Consider the following 16,404-nt stretch of genomic DNA (forward strand, 5'->3'; position numbering starts at 1 on the left):
TCCAGGTGTAGGACAGAGGCTACACACCGTGATGAGTGGATTACCTCCTAATCACATTACCTCTCCATCATCTACAAAGCTCATGCCAGGAATATTACGGAATACTCACTGCTGGCATGGACTGAAGAATCCCAAACAACAGCCAGGAAGCACAAATGTATGCAGGACAGAGTTGCTCATCTAGGTTTCTGACTACAATCTCAAATGCACATAACACCACCTCACTAATGATCAGTGTGCACAAACTACGACATGCATGACAGCAACTCGCCATCCCTGCTCCAACAACACCTTCCAGCCCCATAATCTATACCACAAAGAACCATAAGAGAGGCGTCATGCTGGGAATTCCATGACCTTCATGTCATGTGGAATTCTAACTTGGACTTGTATGAATGGATCAAAATATTCAACCTGCTGCCAACCAGTGCAGCGGTTAGTGCCGCCACAAGAGCTACAGCAGTTTGTAATGTGTTACAATCTACTCATTCTGTTTCATCATTCCCAGGTAACAGAAAGTTAATTCGTTCTATTCTATTGCATGGGTAGTAAAAAAAAAATACCTGTCACCTTTGCTGCTGTCACTCAACGTGTGCTCTGTCATAACTTGTTCTGCAGCCAGCTTGGCAGCCCTCAATGGTGGACTGGGTGTCGGAAACCTCTCAAACAATGCGAGCAACAGCGTAGAAGCATTAGCCCAGGCATACTCCGGCATCCAGCAGTATGCAGCGGCCTCTTTGCCAAGCCTATACGCGCAGACTTTACTGCAGCAGCAAGGAGCGGCTGGAAGTCAAAAGGAAGGTAATTGTTTTTGAAGCACGTGGTCACTTACATACACCTCATTCGCACTACCATAAGTGCTCGTGTAGGTTTTGTTATATAAAGGCATTACCAGTGATTATATGGGCCATGTCGAGAACGGCATCGCACATTTCCATCCAAATCGCATCTTTGAACAGATCCGAGGTGAAGGAAGATGAAATGATTGAGTGCAGGTGTTTTCCTCGCACCATCAGTTAGTGACATCAGCAGTGACTCTATCCTATAATTATTTTAAAGTGTTTGTGTGTTTGTCTAAGCAGTATTCAGGATTGCAAAGCAGATAGCGAAAGAGAGGTGTGATGTGATGGGGGTGAGTTGCTTGAAGGATAAAGTGGAACAAATCGTTGTCGACCCAGATGGAATTAAAGGAAGATGGAAAAGATATATGGAAATGCTGTTGAATACAGAGAATGAATGGGATGGCAACATAGAGAGTAACCCTGTTTTAGGACCGGCAGAGAAGATAACTGAGAAGGAAGTTGAGGAAGCGATGAAAGCAATGAAGGGTAGAAAAGCGGGAGGGCCGACGGGAGTTGTGGGAGATATGTTGAAGGCAGCAGGAAGTTGGGGTGTGAAGAGAATGACAGAGATCTGTAATCTGGTGGTGAAAGAAGGCCGCATTCCAGTGGATTGGGAACTGAGTACCCTCATCCCTCTATACAAGGGGAAAGCTGACCCTCTGGAGTGTGGCTCGTACCGAGCGATAAAGATATTGGAGCATGGAATGAAGGTATTGGAAAGGGTGTTGGAGAGGAGGATAAGGAAGAAAGTGAAGATCGACGAAATGCAGTTTGGATTCATGCCAGGAAGAGGAACGACAGACGCGCTTTTCATTGTGAGGCAGTTGCAGGAGAAGTACATGGAGAAGAGGAAGAAGTTGTTTCTTGGGTTTGTTGATCTGGAGAAAGCATTTGATAGGGTACCACGCAAAGTATTGACATGGGCATTGAGGAAGTTAGGAGTGGAGGAATGGTTGATCAGAGTAGTGATGGCAATGTACAAAAGAGCGCGCACAGCTGTAAGGACGAAGGACGGGAACAGTGGTGAGTTTGAGGTGAAGGTGGGAGTGCATCAGGGGTCGGTACTAAGTCCACTACTATTTGTAGCTGTGATGGAGGTGCTGGCTCAGAACGTAAAGTAGGGTTTACCGTGGGAGTTGTTGTATGCAGATGATCTGGTGTTGATTGCGGAAAGTATGGATGGACTGAAGGAAAAGATGAACACGTGGAAGGAATGTATGGAGACAAAAGGTCTGAAGGTGAATATCGGAAAGACGAAGGTGATGGCAAGTGGTAAAGCATGTGGTGAGGTGGAAAGAACTGGGAAGTGGCCCTGTGCTGTGTAGGAAGGGTGTCGGAGTGAACTCCATTCAATGTACAATGTGCGCTGAGTGGGTTCATCAAAAATGTAGTGGTCTGAGAGGGTCATTAACCAGTGTGGCAGCTATATTCAAATGTAAGGTGTGCACAGAGGGAGCTGCAGATGGAGGAAATGTTGAGTTGGATCTTGGAGACGGCGTGAAGCTGGAAGGTGTGAAAACATTTTGCTACCTCGGAGACATGCTGAATGTTGAAGGTGGATCAGACTCGGCAACGGTTGCTCGAGTGAGATGTGCATGGAAGAAGTTTCGGGAACTGGGTGGCGTGCTGATGATGAGGGGAGTGTCGTTGAAGCTGAAGGGAAAGGTGTATGCTGCATGTGTGAGAAGTGTTATGATTTATGGGAGCGAGACATGGGTAATGAACGTAGAGCAGCAACGAAGGTTGGAAAGGGTGGAAATGCGAATGGTTCGGTGGATGTGTGGAGTATCATTGAGAGAGAGGAAGACAAATGATGAATTGCGAAAGATGATGGGAATAGAGCCTGTGATTGATGCTGTGAAGAGGAACAGGTTGAGATGGTTTGGTCATGTGTTGAGGAAGGATGAAAGTGACTGGTTGAGAAGAGTGATGGAAATGAATGTAGAAGGAAGCAGAGGACGGGGAAGACCGAAAAAGACTTAGCTAAAGATGGTGGAAGAAGAAATGCGGGCAAGGGGGTTAACAAGGAGAGATGCAGAAAATAGGGCAAAATGGAGAAGATTGTCATGGGGACCGCAAGGCTAACCCCCGCTCTTGCAGTACAGGGAAAATGGCCTTTAAAATGCATGTTGTGTTGTGTTGTGTGTTTGTCTGTGTGCTTATTTGTGCGTTTGTACGTTCTCCTTTCACGGCTGAGCCGTAGCACCTGGAGGCTCCAAATTTTAGTTGTAGGTACTTAAGAATCCCGGCAAGGTTTTAAGCTACCACACGTTGGCCTTTATGTCCATACTTAGGCCACCAAAGGCTGCTATAACATGTATATTGGGATGTGGGGTTAGGCAGTTCTACCACCGGCCCGTAGGCAAAAGGTAACCACCATAAGGCCAATAACTCCATAGCTTTTCAATATCCATAGCAGCACAGTGCTAGGTAACCCACACTAGTGAATTATATAGCGGCAGAAATAGTTTATTGTAACACATATTGTAACAGTTATGTTTAATATGCGTGAGTATGAAAACAAAATTATTTTATTCACAAGTCTTGTCTTTCAATTAGTGATTCAAACCCTGCTTGCATCCCCATCCAGCACCTTTTAAGCATCCATCGAATTGTCAAATCTGCAGAAAAGACTACGGTCATGGCAGTATAAAGTGGGACCTTTAATGGTGGTATACGTACTATTGAGAGAAAGGAATCATACTAAAATATGCAATTTGGTGTCTGTCTGTCTGACGATTGCTGACTGCGATACATTCCATCGTTACTTATCCAATCTCCACCAAACCTGACAGGAGGATTAAACGTCCCACAATGAAGGTTATAGTGAATTCATTTGTCCCCCTCCCCAAGGGGGTTTTCTCCTCCAAGGGGGTTTCACCGCCAATAGGGTTGCGTGTTGGTGTATATCCATGTTAAGATAGCTTTACCTTGGCGTTTTTCCAAGGCCGATTCCAATAACAAAAGCATAATATAATGCTATTACAAAACATTATTTATACTAATAATATCCCCTCCCCAAGGGGTGTTTCCTCCTTGAACAAACGCCATGTTAACGTATATAAACATTTTATCGTGCCGTTTCATGGGGGCAATGGCCTCTACCAGAAGTAAAAATATTGTAAACCACAAACACGTTTCATTACCTTTTGAAACAGTCGTTCCTGCTGTTTAACACGAAACCGAAAGGGAAGAAACCTTGGGTATGTTCAGTTACCAAGCAGCTAGCTAGCGCTTGCCAAGCCAGCCATTCCTTATCAACGGTTTTGAATGGCGTGCTTGCTCGAAATGCTTAAACCACTTGGCGAACTCTCTACAATAAACTTGGTAAATTAACACACCCCGATGTTCTTGTGGCTCGACCCGAGATCTACTGTAATCTATATACCCCAGAGAGGAATGACCCTCCTGCCACTCCCGCAGGGAACGGGTGTACTAGTGCAATAAAATCAATGAGTTTGTATACCTTAGGACTTAGGAGTAGTCACTGTGAATAGAAATTTGGATGTGGAAGTAAGATCACGTATTGCAAAGGCAAAGCAGTTCATTCAGTCGATTTGACAACATATAGCAAAGTAAAAGCATTGTTTGGAATAAGCTCAGACCTTACAACACCATGATCATCTTTATGTCTTTAGCTGCTAAACGTGGCAGATATTAGACCCTTGTAAAATAAACAAAGATTTCCACAAGGGTGCAGGACAATGTTTGAGTCTACCGGTGCAACCATGTGACGAATGAAGAAGTGATGTGGCCCACGAACCAGCAATCTGCCGAAAATATAATTAAAGTTAGGAGGCTGTCACCGGTTGGACATGTCAGGATATGTCAAGAATGCATCCCAGGGCATGCGTTAGATTGGCCACCACCAGATTGAGGGAACAGACAGAGAGGGGAGGGAGAGTGCATATGTCATTTGAGGAAGCCATAAAGAATGGTGCTGCTGTAATGGACATGGAATACGAAGAAGCCATATGATTGGCCATGGATTGAGAAGTGGAGTGTTTGGGTTTCCTCATATGTCAACAGGCACGAGACGCTCTGATTTTTTCTGATCTGATCATATTGTTTAGAGCAGAGAATGTTGATCACATTAAACCGTAAGCACAGCCATAATTCCGAAATGAGAGCAGATAGCATAGTATTCTGCTGGAACGCAAAGCGAGCCCCAGTTAAGGTGTATAAGGCATGGCTTGCTCTACATAAGATGGGACGTATGATGCGGAAATTGTTCCAGCACTATATTGTGAACGCGGTAATTCACCATTCTCGTAGGAGCTCAGGTTCTTCATTTTAAAGAGTTGGGTGTCCTGTTTTTCCTACCTGTCTGTGTGTGCAGGGCCGGAAGGAGCAAATCTGTTCATATACCACCTGCCTCAGGAGTTTGGAGATCAGGACCTCATGCAGACCTTCATGCCCTTTGGCAATGTTATATCAGCAAAAGTCTTTGTCGACAAACAGACCAACCTGAGCAAATGTTTCGGTAAGTTTTTGATCTTACGAGATTTTGGCACCCGGTCTCAAATATATAATAGACTGTGCATATGTTTTGCTTATCTGCAGTGAGAGATATTTGGAGCCTATTCAAATGAAAATGTAAAAGTGAAAGGATGGGAAGGATGGGAAGGAATTTTGCCCGCTCGTAAAATACTGTTATGGAAACGTGAAATGATACGAGTTGATCTGGGATGGCCTTAGATGTGATAGGCTTCTAAATCACATTGTGTGCACGTCTCAAAAAAAGATTTAACAATGTACTTTGGGTTTCATAACATTTTCCTCAACAACAACGTAGTCTTGACAAAAATGATATGGGAAGCGTCTCTTTAAACGATTGCTTTGCGTTTTGCACCAAACAACCAGCGCTAGGCTCCACCATATTTGTCTGAATGCTGAATCTCACAGTTACTCTGCCCTCAGTGCATGGGATGGCACGAATATTTTTCCAAATGCACCTACCATATTTTTGGCGTATAAATCAATGTGGAGTATAAGTCCACATTGATTCCACATTGATGATTCCACATTGATTCCATATAAGTCCACATTGATGGCGCGAATATTTTTCCAAATGCACCTACCATATTTTTGGTGTATAAATCAATGTGGAGTACAAGTCGAATTGGCTAATTTCCCCATTTTTCTTTCCTTCATTCATCGACAAGTCTATTTGGAGTGTAAGACAATGCTAGATCAACTCCGGTAGTTAACAAAACTGTCAGTCAGAACAATGGAGGTGTTGATTCCTTCCTGACACACAAAGCATCCATCATCGTCGCCTATGGTACTTCCAGGGTCATGAATATTCATGAGCTGTTACGTGTTCCTCCCCGAACCCCGGTTACGGTGCACCTCAGAGTCTCGAGAGGGAACGCGGCAGAAAGATTTGTTATTTTGTATTCTAATAAACCATGGTAAAACCACACCAATGCAATTGTAGAACAAAACAAGTAACTGTATTAAGAACTCTCACATACACAATAATAACACTATTAAAGAAAGTACAATGAAAATGTCACTTGCATCAAACGAACAATACATGTAATGGTACCATCATTCCCCCAATGCTCTCAAAGCAATAAAGTCACGATACGACAAACGTGAGTGGAATGTAACATTGTAACACATACACAATAATAACACTATTAAAGAAAGTACAATGAAAATGTCACTTGCATCAAACGAACAATACATGTAATGGTACCATCATTCCCCCAATCCTCTCAAAGCAATAAAGTCACGATACGACAAACGTGAGTGGAATGTAATATTGTAACATTCCCCAAAGTCCGTGCACTAATCCCCACGCTGGTTGAAGCTGTGCAGAATGACGAGAACAAGCAGGCATCGGCACGGCGGCGGACGAGGAGTTATGAGGTGAGAGGTCGATATGGGAATTGAGCCGATATGTAAACCAACGGCGCTCCAGACGGTGAGGTCGATATGGAAATCCCAATGACAAAACAAGATGCACCAAGCGGACAGCCTCTTCGAGGCCAAAATGGTGTATCGCCCTTTAATGGAGGCGCTTGATTTCTCTCCAACAATAACTCACACTTGGTGATAAAACCTGAGACGCAGGTTTAATTGCCATTGCAATATAGGACGATGTCGCAGGCAATCCCTCCCCCGGGAAGCCTTAACTCATTCGCGACCAATATCAAAAAAAGTCCGCTCGCAGCCCCGATGCGACTTTATGGCTATATCTCTCTCATGGCCGTCTCCTCCTCTGTCTGCCGACTTTTTCCTTCTCTTCCGGCCTCTTTGCCTTTTCCTTCACAAACATTTATTTTAACCTTTTATTAAAGTCATCTCCATTTCACACAGAAATGTTACCAACAATATTACCTGAAACGAAAAATCCAACAAGTAAATAATATCAACAAAGGTACCATCGATAGAACAAGCTACAGAATCATTATCAGAACTGGCTCCTAGCACTTCTTTACACTTTGTTGTCGTTTGCTACTCCTTAATAAACATGAACACCTGGCACATTGTAATACAAGCACAATTTAATCCATGAAAAACGTTAATCAATGAGCACTATGCTTTAAATTAACAATTATACAACTGATTTCAGAAAAAATTCACACTTTGAAACTTTTTCATTTGTGCAATTCAATGTCTTAAACCACAAGTCGATTCTGAGTACAAGTCGAGGCCCGGACTTCTAGAGAAAACCGTATCGACCTTTTTGGTATATATGCTAAATGGAAGGTTTTTGAAAGTTCCAATAAGGTGATTTGTGTTCTATATAATTATATTTCTATGTAATTTGTGTTTACATATATAATTAAATTTAAATATAAAGGTTTTAAAGGCAGTAAAAAAAAAAAACGATGTACCAACTTTTACATCGTCTTATTTACCGCATTGAATTAGTTATTTATGCATGTTGTTTGTGTCCTTTATGGCCTGCTTAAAAACAGTGTTTCCTGTTTGGCATAATTTCAATTTTATTTTACTGCCAGTCAGGCAGAGTAAAAAAAAATTGCACCCTTGTCCGAAGGAAGCAGTTCAGTTTGGTATTTTTAATATGAAATAGACAAAGCCTAGAAACGAATGAAACCCTTTAGAAATACCCTTCAAAACCCACTAGAAATACCCTTTAGAACCCATTAGAATTACCCTTTAGAACCCGCTATAATTACCCTTTAGAACCCACTATAATTACCCTTTAGAACCCGCTAGAATTACCCTTTAGAACCCATTAAAATTACCCTTTACAACTCATTAGCATTACCCTTTAGAACCCACCAGAAATACCCTTTAGAACCCGCTAGAATTACCCTTTAGAACCCGCTAGAATTACCCTTTAGAACCCGCTAGAATTACCCTTTAGAACCTACTAGAATTACCCTTTAGAACCCGCTAGAATTACCCTTTAGAACCCATTAAAATTACCCTTTAGAACTCATTAGCATTACCCTTTAGAACCCGCTAGAATTACCCTTTAGAACCCGCTAGAATTACCCATTAGAACCCACTAGAATTACCCTTTAGAACTCATTAGCATTACATTTTAGAACCCGCTAGAATTACCCTTTAGAACCTGCTAGAATTACCCTTTAGAACCAGCTAGAATTACCTGTTAGAACCCGCTAGAATTACCCTTTAGAACCCGCTAGAATTACCCTTTAGAACGTGTGAGAATTACCCTTTAGAACCCACTATAATTACCCTTTAGAACCCGCTAGAATTACCCTTTAGAACCCATTAAAATTACCCTTTAGAACCAGCTAGAATTACCCTTTAAAACCCGTAGAATTACCCTTTATAACTCATTAGCATTACCCTTTAGAACCCGCTAGAATTACCCTTTAGAACCCATTAGCATTACGTTTTAGAACCCGCTTGAATTGCCCTTTAGAACCCGCTAGAATTGCCCTTTAGAACCCGCTAGAATGACCCTTTAGAACCCACTATAATTACCCTTTAGAACCCGCTAGAATTACCCTTTAGAACCCATTAGCATTACCCTTTAGAACCCGCTAGAATTACCCTTTAGAACCCGCGAGAATTACCCTTTAGAACCCATTAAAATTACCTTTTATAACTCATTAGCATTACCCTTCAGAACCCGCAAGAATTACCCTTTAGAACCTGCTAAAATTACCCTTTAGAACCCATTAGCATTACGTTTTAGAACCTGCTAGAATTGCCCTTTGGAACCCGCTAGAATTGCCCTTTAGAACCCGCTCGAGTTACCCTTTAGAACACGCTATAATTACCCTTTAGAACTCATTAGCATTAAGTTTTAGAACCCGCTAGAATTACCCTTCAGAACCCGCTGGAATTACCCTTTAGAACCCGCTAGAATTACCCTTTAGAACCCGCGAGAATTACCCTTTAGAACCCACTCTAATTACCCTTTAGAACCCGCTGGAATTACCCTTTAGAACCCATTAAAATTACCCTTTAGAACTCATTAGCATTACCCTTTAGAACCCGCTAGAATTACCCTTTAGAACCCGTAGAATTACCCTTTCGATCTCATTAGCATTACACTTTAGAACCCGCTAGAATTACCCTTTAGAACCCATTAGCATTACGTTTTAGAACCCGCTAGAATTGCCCTTTAGAACCTGCTAGAATTGCCCTTTAGAACCCGCTAGAATTGCCCTCTAGAACCCGCTAAAATTACCCTTTAAACCTGCTAGAATTACCCTTTAGAACCCACTAGAATTACCCTTTAGAACCCGCTAGAATTACCCTTTATAACTCTATAACATTACCCTTTAGAACCCGCTAGAATTACCCTTTAGAACCCGCTAGAATTACCCTTTAGAACCCACTAGAATTACCCTTTAGAACCCGCTATAATTACCCTTAAGAACCCGCTATTATTACCCCTTAGAACCTGCTAGAATTACCCTTTGTAACTCATTAACATTACCCTTTAGAACCCACTAGAATTACCTTTTGGAACTCTATCATTACCCTTTAGAACCCACTAGAATTACCCTTTAGAACCTGTATAATTAACCTTTAGATCCCATAGAAGTACCCTTTATAACCCGCTGGAATTACCCTTTAGAACCCACTAGAATTACCCTTTAGAACCATTTATGATTAAACATGGTGGGTTGGAAAGTTTCATCTTCTTCATTTTTGACGGACAGACGGACATAGCCAAATATTGAAGCGGCTTCACCGCTCGAACATTACCTTATTCCTCTGTGTGCATGCACGATCGGGGAGAGATTCCGTACAATTTTCCAAATTCAGAGCAAAAGTACTGCTAAACTGCAGGATTGTGATCTGATCCACGTTCCGATTTGTGTTCTACAGTATTCAAAATATAAATTTCAATTTCAATTGAAATTAAGTAGTTCCTCGATCAGAGACTGATGTCTGTCGATACAGACAAATTGAATCAATTGCTCAACCCCGCTTTTTGCTTTGCGCACGTGGGGTAAAAATAACCAAGAAGTCAAAACTTTCTTAATTCTACATATACAGCAGACGATAACACCATAATAATTCCCCCCCAAAAAATCAGAATATGGAAAATACAATCATTCCAAATCCATGTGCATGCCATCTGATTTCAAGTAGAAACCTATTAAAGAGTTGAACAAATCGGAGTTTGCCTCCAATTTATGCTCTGCTTTTATGCATCACATCAGGTTTAACAAATAAATGGTATTGAGACATGGGTTGGGAAAGGGCTTGATGGCAATTTGCCCAGGATATTTGTCGCCTCTGGTCCGATAGGTTGGTGCAGGGGTACTACACCTACCTCTGAGCTGTTTAACCTGTGTTTGATTACCGACCTGACGATAAACTGCAAGATTGGTGCCTCGTAGGCAGGGCATTGGTTGCATCACAAGTTGTGCCATCCCTTGGATGACCGTTAAGCTAGTTGTACCATTTGACAGCATTAAATTGTGGATGTTGAAGATCCCAGTGTCTTTGTTGTACAATAATATTGTTACAGTCCGCGGTTAAGGATGGTATGTTTGCCGAGCGGAGGCCCCGCGACCTAACAGTTTCCCCGATTCACCCAATTCACTCGAACGTTGGCCGTATCGCGCCACAGATATTCAATGAGGGAAAACTCCAAAGCGACCGAATGTAAAGAGGAAGAAGAAGACGTACAGAAGAGTAACGGGATTTATTATTTACACACACAAGCAAAAAGGAGCAGTCACGGTTATTTACAGGGGACATGAAAAAGCAGGTGACACAGTGAAAATTACTAGCTTATACAAACTTAATTAACTACCCAGGACAGAACAAACAGAAACGGACTCACACGGGGAATTGCAGAGTGGATTGGCTGGAAGGAGAGGGAGGTCCAACGGGTCCGGCAGCACGATCGGCGCGTTGGGCAGCCGCCGTTCCTTCGCGGCCCTGCTCAAAACCGCCGTCCAGGCCCCAAGCGGCTGTTGAGTGTTGTTGCTGCTGTTGAGTGTTGTTGCTGCTGTGGACGCTGCTGCTGGCGAGCAAGGCGACGAATAGCAGGCTTTGTGCTTCCCTGGATGATCTCCTTTGAACAAGAATCGCTGCTGGATGATCTCTTCTCTTGGACAAGAATCGCTGCTGGATGATCTCCCTCCTCTCTCTCTCGTAGGACCTTGCGCGCGCGCTTTTATAACGCCCCCGGCGATTAAGCCGCCGGCCTTCAGGACACGCCCATCGGTGTGCTCACCTCGGCCCTGGTTGGTCGCGCGACCCTCTGGCTCCGCCCTTGATGACGACGGGCGGGCACGCCTTTCTTCCCCAACCCGAGCACATGTTTAATGGCGGCAATTGTAGTTGGCAATGCGAATGGCAATTGACGAAAGGGGAAGTGGAGGTTTTGGGAATGGGAATGAAGGATGAAGGGAATCTATCTTTTTCACTTGGTGCAATGGAGTGTCATTTTAATGGAAGACAAGGCCTTACCCTAAAACACATAATAAGGATATAAACTACTGAACAAGGGTATTACAGTGTCCTTCAATGGATGCTTTATGGAATTAACTACCGGGACGCCCTTTGACCTTTACACAACACTGGAGGCAGGAGGGGCCAGAATCAAACAATGTTACACAGCAATTTACCACAATACAACACAATAAAAAAAATACAATCCTCATATCCGCAACACTGCACCCTCCTCCTCTTAGGCACTTCCCGGGCCTACAACTTTAATTTAGTGTGACACGTAGGTGTAGTTCCCTCTACTTTTAACCTGACCCTGAGTGCGACAGTTTTAAAACATAGATAAATATGTCCCGCTGCTCCATTGCACCCTACCTAACAGACCCACGCCCACAGTTAACCGAATTGCGGAATGGTCTTCAAACTACACACTGACGGTGGGGAGCATTATTTACAGTAACGCTACTTTATTTACAAAACGCAACCCAGGACCTGTGATTGTTCTTTCTGGGGGGGAGACAGTCTGCTCTGCATCAATGCACCATGAAAGCACCCAAAAACGCACCAATACACCCTCAGGCACCAATCGGTGCACAGTCATCATTGTTCAATGAATAAAAAATAAAAACAACAACCCCTAACCGTGCAGGTGGTCTCCTGCTCTTCGGCTCCCTCTGCTGGCTATTATTATTTTCTTCCAGTTGTCTTTTTCCTTTGCTGGCGGCCTATTTGTGGAAATAAAATGCACCTAACGTGTCCGTTTTTTATTTCTTTATTTATGGCCCACAGGGCCGACTACGTGTGGTTCACCCGTGGGGCATCGGTGCCCTGTGATCAAGGTCCGCCAGCAAGATTTCGGGCCTTCATGGCCGGTTCCAGCAGAGGGGCCATGCCCCAACCCATGGGGTCCATCAGTGGTGCTCAGCCACAGACATGTGGTCCATAACGTGGTGCATCGATGCAGACAGCTGGTTCTGGGAGTTCCGGGCGCACAATGGCCGACTCACGCACGCTCCCCTCGGCGCCCAATGGCGCACAGGTCCTCATGTGGGAGACAAAAGGGGGACAAAGACAGATGAGCGAGGGGTAAGGTCACAAGGGTACACATCAATAAGGCAATGCAAGGTGAAGTGCGTACGGAGAGCGAAATGAGAAAGCTCGTCCCTACCGTACATCACCCCCCCCCCCCCCCCCCCCCCGTCACCTACACTACCCTTGCCCTTACCCCATATGTACAAAATCTACACCTTTACAAATTCGTCACTACTGTCACGTCTTCCCCATATTTCCCCTACACCAAATTCGTCACCACAATCCCTCTATCCAAAATTTGCCATCACCCAATTCATCATCAATCCTCATAAGGAGGAAGAGATGGAACATCAGCACAATGTCACACCCACGTCATGATGCGTCTCACATTCCAAACATTTGCATCAAAAATAATCAAACAACCTGGCATGGTGTGGAGGTACGTCATCTCAGGTGAGTGGATGTAGATGGTGCAAGGAGATTCTTCATCCTAACTATCCTCTAAATGACTTTAACACACTTTACACTACCCGGGGTCTTTCCCTGCCAATCCATTGGCCATATTACACTATGGGTTCTAAAAACCAATTCCCATTGACCAAACTGTGGTGCTTCTCAATTTGGGGTCTCACTCCCCCGATTCATCTCCCGGTGCCCTTGCACAATTTCTGGGCTGGGTCGTGCAGCTCTCCCAGCAGGTCTACCCACCTGCACACCTCCACCACTGTAGTTGCCACCCGAGCTTACCTGCTCCTTAACCTAACCTATCTACTGGGGAAGGCCCCTCCTGGCTCTGTCACCCCTCGGTGCCCTCTGGCACTGGGCTACCCGGGTCCGTCCTCCGGATCCTCAGGCCCCATCCACAACAACTCTACCGGCTCCCAGAGCCCACCTGCGGCCTCACCTGGCCGACATCCTCACAGTGGTGGAGTGCCCAAACCAACTACACACACTAACAGGCTACACGCCCAGCCATTTCCACAACACTAATGCACCCATCCAATCACCATTCTTCCACCCGCACCACAGATGCCAATATCCAACCACAATTTACCTATACCCTCTACCTAACACTTACACTACCCGCCCCGGGTATTCGTGATGGGGGTCCATCCTTCCCCCCATTCACACCTTCGCACCATCCACTCCACTCCATAGTTTCCACCATACTCACTCCACGACCATCCATTCCAATACTCCATATATTCCACACTCCATGTATTTAACACGACCATTCTCCATACACCTGTAGTTGCACACCTGTGCAATCTTACACCTGGTGCCACCTGCACCCTCCTCCTCTTCCTGGACCATTTGGTCAGCACAATACTCATCACCATCACTCACTCATACACTGCTCCATACACCTGTCCAGTTGCACACCTGTGCAATCACACCTGTTCCTCACACACTTTTCACAATACACTTCTGAATACACCTCCAACACTCACACGGCATCATCTAATCTACCTGTTGCCCTGCTAACTTAGTGCTCCCCGTCTTCCCTTTAAACTAAGCACATACCACGTCATTATCATCCACTCTAAACTACCTGCGTCCCCACTACAGGTGTCATTGTCACTACCTAACCTTAACGTCACCTAAGGTCATCTTCTAGGTCCCTACACATTATCCAAACCCTCCCTCGGCGAGCTTACACTGCCATAAACCCCATAACTAGTGCTCCTTTGCCCCCGCTGTGAGGGATGGTGGATTGGCCATCCCATCACATGGGGCATCTCCTACTACCAATTTGGCTCGTCCAAATCCAACAAATCAAAAATTTTCCAATCACTGCCAATTCTATTCACTTTTCTAAATTTCGGATCAAAACCACTATCACTATTATCATCATCACAGTCCGCTATATCCTAGCCTCGGTGCGTCATGACATCATTAAACTCGGCTTCGCAAAGCCGAGCAATGAATTTGGGTGGTTTGGTCGCCTGCAGGTTGAATCCGTCCGGCTTTCGGTTCAAGGGAGGTGGTTTGGTCGGGCCGAGATTCCACGCACCATCTCGGCGCGGCACCTTGCGGTCCCGGGCCCGATGGCTCAATCTCCCCCGGTCGGAACCCCGTCCCCGCGAGGGGGCACCTTGCCGCTTCCTCCCCTTCGCCCTTGAACCGGACCGGTCGCCTCGCCCGACAAGGCCCGGACTCGACCGTGCGGGGCGGGGCCAAGCCCGAATCGGCAACGACGCTTCGAAGAGAAGCGACGCAGCATCGATCCGCGCCTGGCCTCGCATCCAACAAAGCACACCGCGCCCCGAGTGCTCGCATCGGCTATCCGTCGCTCTAACCGCTAACCCGGTTACCGTCGATGCTTCACCTGCATGCTCACACGCATACACTACCCCTTTCACCCTCACAAAACCCGGCGTTCCAACGCCGTCCGTCCATTCCACCAATGCACTCCCTGTTACACACCACCCCTCTCACGCACACTCACCGTTCGCACACTCCCTTAACACACCTTGCGCACCGTCTTGCGCACTCTCCCCCGGTACGTACTCCGTACCACTCACCATGGGCGTGCACTCTGGCATCCACCCACTAACGCGCTCACATGGGCTCTCCCACACCCGCGCCATGACCAACTCCGGTGTGCTTCCTCGCACACCCTCAACCATTCCAAGCGTGCATTCTTGCACCCGCTCCACCACTCACTCCTCGTGTCACACTCCGTACACCCCGACGTGCATTCTTGCTCGCACTCGGTTTCACTCCCACACTTTATAACACACCCACTCGCCGACGCACACTTTTCTTTTCACACGCGTGCCATTTCCACTCACACGGGACCCTTCACCAACGCCCGGATGCTTCCTCGATCCCAAGCACGCGAAAATTATTTTGTCGCCAAACATCCTCTTACAAAATCTCCCCGCACAATACACAGCACGACTCACCTGGGGGATTCCCTTCTCCACGCGCATCTGCAAACTTCCATTTGGGTTAAGCACAGCATCGTGATGTGAGCAGGGACTTTGCACATTTTCCATTTCTCCCTGCAATTCCCGGGCTACCTCCGTCATCTCTTCAATTTTAATTGTACCCACTACTGCTTTGTCTTTGTTCCCCTCGACGACCGTTGGCTTTAATAAAATTCCCTCTACCTCATCGGTCTCCGGCTTTTCCAAACCCCGTGTCGCGATTTCTACCCCCGTCATTGTACCCGCGCTTTCCTCCGCTTCGCTCAACCAGCGCTTCTCGACCCGCGTTACCTCCTCGTGCACCCTTGGGACCCTCTCGCCCACCATGCGATCCATGGTCTCCCCACATTTTTGCATGCGGTCACCCATTCTGTCCCCAATTTTGCCGATTCGCTCCATTTTGCTTTTTAACCCTTCAAATTTACTGTCTATCTTCCCAATTTGGGCACTGGTACCCCTCGCTTCGTCCCTCATTACCCCCAATTGCTCACCCTGCAGGTTGAGGGACGCCTGCATTTGCGCCATAAATTGCTCCATGATGGCCTGCATTTGGGCCATCCCTCCCACTTGTGCAGCGGGTGCGGCTGCCGTAGCCATGTGCGAGGTGCCATTTTGCGCGCCTGAAGCCTCGTGCGCGAGGACGCCATTTTGTGCACCTGATACCCCCTCAACCACATTGCCAATGTTCTCCTCCTCTCTTTCCTCCACATACATTTCCCCGAGGT

At 45.7% G+C, this 16,404-nt stretch overlaps 1 protein-coding gene across 1 annotated transcript in view; it reads left to right on the plus strand.

Moving 5' to 3' along the window:
• The window catches only part of LOC137432328 (CUGBP Elav-like family member 1), a 356,059-nt gene that overhangs the window by 335,830 nt on the left and 3,825 nt on the right, over positions 1-16,404 (plus strand). Inside the window, exons 11-12 of the mRNA XM_078783095.1 lie at positions 516-801; positions 5,182-5,325. Of these exons, the coding sequence (XP_078639221.1) occupies positions 516-801; positions 5,182-5,325 (430 nt within the window). The remainder of the gene's footprint in view (positions 1-515; positions 802-5,181; positions 5,326-16,404) is intronic.

Source organism: Myxine glutinosa, chromosome 8 (genome assembly GCF_964187855.1).
Source record: "Myxine glutinosa chromosome 8, kmMyxGlut1.1, whole genome shotgun sequence".
Lineage (NCBI taxonomy): Eukaryota > Metazoa > Chordata > Myxini > Myxiniformes > Myxinidae > Myxine > Myxine glutinosa.